The following is a 9,398-nucleotide window of genomic DNA, read 5'->3' as shown; positions in this document are numbered from 1 at the left end:
CTAACATGTTAATTATATCTTTAGGCCAATACTTCTACTTTATATATATTGATGAGAGAGAGGGACGAAGAAAAAAGAAAAAAGAAAAAAGAAAAAAGAAAAAAGAAAAAAGAAGGAAGAAGATCAAATCAGGGAAGAATGATATTGCAGTAATTTCTTCTTAACCTTTTCCCCCCTTGCTCTCCATGTGCAAACAATGTACCCCCAATGACTCTTTTCAGCTTTAGCCACGCCGCTCCCCAAAACTGTAGTTTGAGCCAGAGAAAGAAGAAAAGCAAAAGAAGAGGATGCTCATGAGTACAACAAAGTATTCGTTGTTCCGCTATATATACATCCCCTTCTTATTCATGGACATGGATCTTCTCCTTTCTGTCTTCTTTACTCGATAACACATCGGTGTTATGTCCGACAAGCCGGTGAAAGAAAGCATGAGCACATATCATGTAGATCTTTAGTAGCATCAGTCATGTTCGGCGCTGTGCCAGTCGGGCCTTCCTAAGGTGAACTCCAAGCTAGGGCTTTTGAGCTCATTATTAGTTACTTGCGAACCATTAGATCGGCAAGCTTCGGCGTTCTGATACATGAAAAAGATATTGGGCTCACACATTAGCATTCCACGAATCATTCATATCTTAAAAGAAAAAAAGAAAAACTCTTTTCTTTTGTATTAAAAGGGAGGAAATGTAATTTAGTACCTCAATCTGAGATAAGAATCTCACCGGTCTGAGCCCATCCATGTCGCATGGATTTGTTTGGAGCCCTGGATCTCTGGCGGAAGATCAATTCAACAAATTTGTTAGTTACACTTCAATAATATCCAAAAGCTAGCTATTCATTAAAAAGATAACTTCCAAGATCAGTAAAAAAAGATATTCATTTTCCATGATGGAAAAAGAGTAAAGCAAAGCCTCTTATTTTACTGTAATGCAAAATGCAATAACTCATTGTTTCACAAGGCCATTCATTCCTTCCAAAATACTGTTGCTTAAGTGTAAATTATAGGATGTAATGATAAAATACGATGCAAAAAATAGAAAAGAGGACTATATACATAGCAAGCAAGTAAATTTATGGCTGGTTGCTAGAGTCTATGTCATTAGTTTAAAACTAAGTCCTCATGAAGTATATTCTGTCTCTAAATCTAATGAGAGGTCTCCGTTCTTAATTACTTTTAGCCTTTTCATAAATCTACATGTTTTCGGCGCTAACCAGGTCACAAACTAATGAGACCAAGCGTTCTCAAGGGAAACAATATATAGAGTTTTTCTATATAGCATTGCAACGCATGGAGTTTCTATCATTCTCACAGTATTTGGTTTCATCATGAAGCTGTTCGATCATCATACCAAATTGGAAGTTAATGTAATGATTAATTGGAGAAGTATTTATAGGTGTTACCTATCCAGAATCCAGATCCCCCTGAAAGGAAATAGATAGAATTAATTAAGCTTCTCAAATGCCAGTTCATCGAGCAAATCCGTATTTATCTAACTAGACTTCAAAAGAATATTTCTTCGTCAACTGTGTTTATCTTCTCTACCTTTTTCCTTCTATTTGGTCGTGCTTCGACTATGGACTTTCTCTTAACTTTAGATGGAAAGGCCAGATTGTAAATTGTTTTAACCCCTTGTTTAATTGGCATCTATGTTTCCATATATTAAAGTTCAGATCATAAGCTATATAAGATTAGGCCATTAAACCCCCTTTTTTTAAATTTCTCACAATTCACCATTTTGTAGAGAAACAACAGAAAGGGGTTTTATCAATTATTACCTTACAACTGGTTTTGCAATCTTGCATTTCGTGCAATTAATCAGGTAGAGAATACTATGGCTTAATTTGGTATTGAGGTCAATCTAACGCTATTAGATAGAATGGAGTTAAGAAAAAGCATATAGGGATATATATGCTTCTACGTTCTCCGATGAGACAGCAAAAAATATATCGTAACCGACTAACCATAATATGCGGAATACAATATTATGTACGGAAAGGTATTTTTCCATCGTCGTTTCTCACCGCACGTAATGCAATCTCTCCGCAATCCCAAACGAAGCCTAACTAAACTGTTGTGGCAACCCAAGCATCTTTGAACTTCCCATATGCCATAATAAGCTAGAGTAATGGAGCTAGCACAGTTGTTGAAGGTTGTTAAGTATCTTTCCAGCCTCTTAAATATTAAAGTGCTTGATTGTCGACTTTTACTTGAAGAAGTTAGATTGTCATTGACAGATTCGACAAGCTAATGAATATCATTTGCATATTTCTATCAATGTATTTAAGAGCAACATGCGCAAGTCACAGAAATCTAATAACTTGATGAAATACTGAAGCACCAAATTATAAGAATAATTGTGAAACTTTATAGGACGGGAACCTCATATTACTAGTGTAATGGAGCTTAAAACATTAATAGAGGATAATGTTGTACTACTATGAAAACTTCAAATTGCTAAGCAAAGCACCTATCCAATACTCTTTACTTTTAAAAAGTTTTAGATTAGTTAATTAGAGGTTTTCTAAATACATGGCCTCTCCAAGGTTTAGTACTACTAGGAGATATTGGTATGAGAGAAGGAAAGAAAAGGAAAGCAAAAAAAGAGAAAAAGTGAAGCCTAGGAATGATACTAATACTGGCTCAAACAAATAAAAGCAAAGGAGAAAAAGGAGAGCAAAGAATAGAGACAAAAACATATCTAGGCATTAGGGCACGTCAGGTCAAAACACATTCCTGGAATCAGAGCCATGCATTAAAAGAGAAGATAAAATAATCAACCCAAGCAGGAAAAGGACAAGGCAGAGGCCAAATACCACACACCATTCCCTCAATATTTTTAAATATTTTATTATTATTATTGTAATGTGATGAAAGAATGAGAGAAAAGATGCCCAAGTCAAGGGGAGTGGTGGACTTTCTTGGTCTTACGTGGCAAAACATTTAGCTCCTAAGGTTAGTCTATGAGGAGAGGGGGCCCTTAATGCATTCCAATAACCATCTAAGCAATAATAACTTTATGTGGATATTATTATACAATAAAGTTGAATGTTCTTTCACATGCTTTTTAACCTAACAAGCTCTCTCCTCTCTTCTTTTCTTTACTCTTCTTTAGGATTTGGCTTTGGCTTTGTTTCTAAGCTGGGAACAATATATATCTTCCTTTTGATATCTAGATAGAGGTAGCTAAAAGCAAAAGCTGACATGGGATCCCTTTTATACTTCAACCTTGGACTATACATGTTGTATGCTTCTGAATGTATATATATATATATATATATCATATCCAAAAGCCTAATCCCATGCAAAAGTATAAAGAAGAACATCTCTATGCCAAGGGATTACCTGGAGGAGTTGCTCCACTTGGTGGAAGGGTTAGTACTGGCTGACGAGTAGTCCATATCACTAGCTGCATTCCCTCCGTCCGACGCTCTAGTCTGCTCGATGAACCGCCGGAAGCTGAGATCGGCGCCAGTCGAAGAAGCGAGATCATCTTCTCCGGATCCATCGGATTGGCCTTCATGATCAGGATATCAAAGGAAACAAATATGAGTACGCTGAGGGTTGATGATTGTGGAAATTAATGGGGGGGGTGGAGTTGATTAATTATGATTAGTAAAGGTGTGCTATACGAATATACGATTGGGTTTTAGGGCAGTGAGTAAAGAAGAAGGGAGGAGGAGTTAATGAGGAGAGCACAGAAGGCTAAGCAATACGAATTACCTGAGGATGCTGCAGACCTGTCAGTGGTCTTCACAGTTCTATACATCTGCAGTGGCAAAGCGGAAAATATTACCAAATACATTAAGAGAGAGAGAGAGAGGGGGAGGGGTAAGGGAGAGAGAAAAAAGGAGAAGAAAAGAGAAGAAGAGGTGGAGTGAGTGAACTGAGCTTCCTAGAAAAGAAAGGGAGAAAAAAAAAAAAAAGAATAATGGGAAAAAGAAATGGAGGAAAACCCTCTCTCTCTCTCTCTCTCTCTCTCTCTCTCTCTCTCTGTGATCCAATGTATTCTTAATTTCTGTTTCTTTCTTTTCTGTTTTTGAGGGAGCTTCTTGCTTTCCCCGTTACCCACGAGGTTGATGCTTTGGGTGTGGCTTGTTATAGTTGTATTATTGCGAAATGATGGCTACTTTTCTCTCTCTCTCTCTCTCTATATTCTCTCTCTCTCTCTCTCTCTCTCTCTCTCTCTCTCTCTCTCTCTCTCATCTAATCTAAAAATGGCACTCTCCTGTGTGTCTTGGGGAAGCAAACCCATCTACTCACTCATTCATTCACTCATTCATTCATTCATTTCCTTTTCTTCCAAGAAATAAGCTATTCAAAAAGAAGAGTAAAATAGAAGAAGAGAAGGTTTTAACTTTTAAAATAGTATAATAAATTACCTGTAAATGGCTCTTGACATGGGCTAGAGTGAGATCCTTCACATCCATGAGCTCAAGAACAGATTTTGGAGTGGCCCCTGACGCCCCCAAGGAAAAAAAACAAAAATCAAAACCCAAAAGCCCAATTATATAAGCTACACATTAAAAAAACGTTAATAATAATAATAATAATATAAAAAAAAAAAAAACGATCTTGTTACTCAAAATAGATTCATGGGTTAAAAAGACAAGAAGAAAGTTATAGAAGAGGGGGCTGAGCATACTCTCATGGCCGCCGAGTAGCTCGACCGCATGGACGAATCGAGCGTGGAGCGTACTTGTCCACCGCATTCGCGGCGCACGCATACTCCGCTTGCCGGGGAGCTTGGCCATGAACCTGGACCTCATCATATTCTGCGCCGCGTCGAACGACCCGATACCGTACTGATGGTGTTGGTGTTGGTGGTGGTGGTGGGGAAGGTTGTGGTTGTAGTGGTGGTGGTGGTGGTGGTTGTGCGCTCTAAAAGAATCCGATAAGAGCCCGTTAAACCTCGCCGTCGTCGGCGCGGTAAAAGCCCTGCCCACCGGGTGCAAGAAGGGCCCAGAAGGGTCCGAGAGCGGCGGCAACGCCATGGACGAGGACGAGGAGGGGGAGGACGAAGACCAAACTTGGTGGAGGAACCCCATGTTTTTGGGGTCTGCGGGGAGGAAGGGTAGGGGGGAGTTGCTGTAGATCGGGATCCCTCTAATCGGAGTGGAATCGACCGACGAGCACCCAATTATGTCGTGCATCGCTCGGTGATGAAGGGGCTGCATCGGCGGCGCCGCCCCAAATGAAAGGCCCCGCGGCGTCGTCGTCGTCGTCGTCGGCGGCGTTGGCAGCGGCGGCGGCGGTGGCGGGGGGGAGAGGGAGAGCTCGGTGTAAGCGCGGGAGCCTCCGCCACCGTTGCGGGCCGGCTTGTCGTTGGAAGGCGGAGCAGCTGCGCTGTTGGGAGGGCTTATGTGGAGGGAGAGGTCGGGCGACGGCGCCGAGGCGGCTTCCATAATCTAGTCAGGCTAGATTAATTTGTGACGCCGTGTCACGATATTATTTCCTTTCCTCTCACTTCTCTACTATGCTTCCAAAACCCGATTTTCTTTTCCGCATCTTCTCTTCGATGGGTCTCATACTACTACTCACTTGTTGATGATCCGTGGAAGAGATCATGGGAGATTAAGGATGGGGTTATATATGTTATGATGCCGCTTCCCTCAAGATCTTAAAATCACTCTCTAGTCCCCATTTATACAAACCTGGAGGAAACAAAAAGAGAGAGAGAGAGATAGATGTGAATCGAGAAGAAGTAAAAGAGAGGGAAAAGGAAGGAGAGATCTTGGATTAATTGTTTTGGTTAATAATTAGTTCAAAGGAGTGAAAGAGAAGGTAGAGAATATGGGCAGAGAGAGAGGACTAGTTGTGGACTTGTGGTGGAGAGAGAGAGTGTGTGTGTGTAAGAGAGAAAATGACACTCCACACAGAGACACATAGAGAGATGGGTTAGAGAGAGAAAGGCCCAAACGGTCNTATATATATATTCCGTGATATAAATTGCAAGTAATATAAGAACATCAAAGAAGAATCAAGAGAGAGAGAGAGAGAGAGAGAGAGAGAGAGAGTAGGGCTCGTGCGGGGATTCCTTTTAGCCCACACCCTTCGGATTTGGATCCGAATTCCCCTCACTCACTCACTCTCTCTCTCTCTCACACTTTCTCTCTCTACTGTCACCCTTTTTTTAAGGGGGAAGGGAAATAAGGTGGAGAGAGAGAGAGAGAGAGAGAGAGAGAGAGAGGGGGCGGGGGGGGGTGGGGAGGTTCTCATAAATTAGATTGGATGTGTGTGAGGGTTCCAAAGTCTCGGCAGCTTTGGCATCTCTCACTCTCACTGTTTTCCTTCATCAAATATATCTTTGTTTCTCTTTTCTTTCTTTCTAATTAAGTTATTATTAGCCCCTGTCTTTTTTCTTCATGTATCACTTTTTCTTCATGTATCACTTTTGGACCATAGCTAGCTCGGTTTCATTTTTAAAAATACTCAGTCATTGGTACTTGTAGGCGGCTTTTGGATTAAGGAATATGCCGTTAGGATAATTATAGTCCACAAGAGTTGAGTAGGTAGTCGGTTCAATAGTATAATCTAACGGGTGAAAATAATCAAAGAGATTAATGATCTAACAGTGAAAAATTTATAAGTACCAAATACTTTGTACTTTTAAAAACACCACAGTCGGACTTATGTATATAGAGAGAGAGTGTGTTAGGCTCCTATATTATCTATAGTACGAGAGCTCTAGTACTATAGAGTTATTTTTATCTTAAAATGTTCAAATCAATAATCAACACCGTTAAAACTGATTTAGAATATTTGAAGTTCTTAAAAATAAAATTTTATATTTTTTCGACATAGTTTACTTTATAATCAAACCATTTCAAAATTGTCAATTTTCAATGGTTACTATAACGAGTTTGTAGTTTAACGGTGTAGAAAAAATCTAAATTTATTCAAATTTTGATAGAGAATACTTTTAAACTATTTATATCAAGGTCAACATTCTTGATCTTAAATTCAAAAGTTCTATCCTCAAATTTTAAGGATTGTTTAATTTTTGTCATTCATTTTGACATGATTTACTTACTAAGTAAACGGTGTCGAAAATACTTAAAATTTTATCTCTAAAAATTTTATATATTCTAAATCATTTTTAATGATGTGAATCATTGATTTGAACACCCTAAGATAAAAAATAAGACTATAATATCGGAGCTCTGATATTATCAATTGTTTAGTAGCCTAATTCTATATGTATATATATAGTTCCACTGGAATACTATTAATAGTACTAAACACTTGATGCTATCAAAATTTTCACCATTAGATCTATATATTGATAAATTCCACTTCTTAGATTATACTATTTTACCAATCACCTACTAAATCCTGAGGGATCACCACTAAACTCTTATAGAAGACTACTATCATTCCAACCCTATAATTTTTCATCCAAAGATTATAAATATAGTTGTAAAATATATAGAAAGTTACTTAATTATAAGCCTAAAATTTAAAGTCTTAAAGTATGAATTACTTCGGTTCAGATTCTAGTCTCATTTATTCTTTAAAATTGATAGTAGCTAGACAGAGGAGATTACTCACCAACCAGATGTGATCAGCTCTATTAATCCAATATATCTTGCTTTGCTAATATAATTGTCCGAGTAAATGATTTTCTTGCAACTATCCTTTTTTCTTTTTACAGGGAAGAAGAGTACCGACATTTAGTAAAATATTAATTTATTAGTATTATTATAAGAAGTATATATACTATCATAAAATGTTAGCTCTTTTTTTTTCACAACCTAATTAGTAGTACTTTCAGACAGCAATTTCTTCCCGATAATTTGTATCTAGAGAAGTGTTATAAATTAGAGCTTCTGCATTTCGAGCTCAAAATCATATTTGAAGCCTCGTCTCAACAAAAGTTGTAGACTTTTCTCTTTGTCAAACAGACTATTGAAAAAAAAAAAAAAAGCTCGACCAAATTAGCCCTTAATTCAAGAAAAAATTTAGTTTAAGGAGAAAACTATAGTAGCTAGACTTGTAATCCAATGGTAACAAAACTTCATGGTATAATTACCTTTCGCTTCAGGAGGACGATGTTAATAATATTATTAAAAGTTCAAATCCTAGTTGATTCACATTTTCAGCTAAGTTTATTTCTAAATAAAATAAACGAAGCGGGTAGCGTGCTACCTATCTCTCAAAAAAAAAAAAAAAATATTAAAAGTTTGTCACAACTTCACAAATAACACTTCTTCAGAAACTCAATCGATGCAAATTAAAAAACAAAAAAACATGTTAAATGTTGGCATTTCAAAGATTCCATATTCATCTTGCTGTAAAAGCACTGGGATACTATAAAGATCTTCTAGTAAATGATTCCTAGCTAATGCTCGCAAGGATGGCATTTAACTCGTTAGAACATAATCTAGAAACAAAATCATTCAAATGGTCATAAAGTACTTGTTCTCATTGGACGATCTACATCTATGTATCTAATTCATGAATCTCTAGCTTAGGGGGGTGTTTGGTTTTATGTAAAAATATGAAAAATAAATTTCAGAGGAAAAAAAATTTTAGTGCGGTTTTACAACAAACCAAACATGCCCTTAGAGAAATAAGAGGAACAAAGCCATTTTTTCTCATCCTAGTTCATAGATAAATGTCGGTCTCGTCCTATTTCATATAAATAAATGTCAGTTGATATATAGTGCATTCCAAATTGTTTATGTGATTCACATTGTAATTTTCTATTTGATTCCTTTAACTTGCATATTTAAATTTTGGGACCAAATTTATTCATTAAAAATTAAGAATGTGTTTGATAGTTTTCTTACATGACTGTAGGCCCAGAGTGTGTCAGTTAAATTAATTCTAACAATCTTTCTATATTTATGGATGTTATCATATTCTAAGCAAGAATTGGAATAATATTTAGTACTTACATGTCAGTTATATATATAGAGAGAGAGAGAGATAGAGAGTCCAACTATGGTACTTATAAAAATAGCAAGCACTTGGTGCTGGTAAGTTTTCTATCTTTAGGTCTACCTTTTTTTATCACTTTCATCTATTAGATCATAATATTCAACCAACCATCCACTCAACCCTAGAAGACCATTATCATCTTAACTACACATTCCTTAATTCAATGGCCAAAAACCTACGAGCACAAATGATTTAGAGGCTCCATTATCGAAAATAAATGGATGACAACGGAACACGTTTGCTACTTATAGTTTCCTAGCCTCAAACTAGTATATATAGTATATATATATATATATATATATATATATATATATATATATATTATATATATATATATATATATATAGTGAAAGCTACTATGCTATCGGAAGCACGGAGCCTTCCGTGCTTCCAGCTCGTTTTCGATGTTGCGACTTTCGAATCGTCGATCAGCTCCGTTAAACTTGATCTAGAGTATTTG

At 37.0% G+C, this 9,398-nt stretch overlaps 1 protein-coding gene across 2 annotated transcripts; it reads right to left on the bottom strand.

Annotated features, from left to right (window-relative positions):
* Positions 16-5,905, bottom strand: LOC109705359 (probable transcription factor RL9). Of its 2 annotated transcripts, none has more exons than XM_020226100.1 (6): positions 4,641-5,905; positions 4,378-4,454; positions 3,719-3,764; positions 3,341-3,512; positions 720-768; positions 16-574 (listed from the first exon to the last, which is right to left on the bottom strand). In XM_020226100.1, the coding sequence occupies exons 1-6, from the start codon at positions 5,398-5,400 to the stop codon at positions 461-463; spliced, it is 1,218 nt and encodes a 405-aa protein (XP_020081689.1). In that variant the 5' UTR covers positions 5,401-5,905; the 3' UTR covers positions 16-460. The 2 variants fall into 2 exon arrangements, with proteins under 2 accessions (XP_020081689.1, XP_020081685.1); XM_020226096.1 differs by having other exon boundaries at positions 696-768; positions 4,641-5,903.

Source organism: Ananas comosus, linkage group 2 (genome assembly GCF_001540865.1).
Source record: "Ananas comosus cultivar F153 linkage group 2, ASM154086v1, whole genome shotgun sequence".
Classification (NCBI taxonomy): Eukaryota; Viridiplantae; Streptophyta; class Magnoliopsida; order Poales; family Bromeliaceae; genus Ananas; species Ananas comosus.
This window is presented reverse-complemented; position numbering and strand designations above follow the sequence as displayed.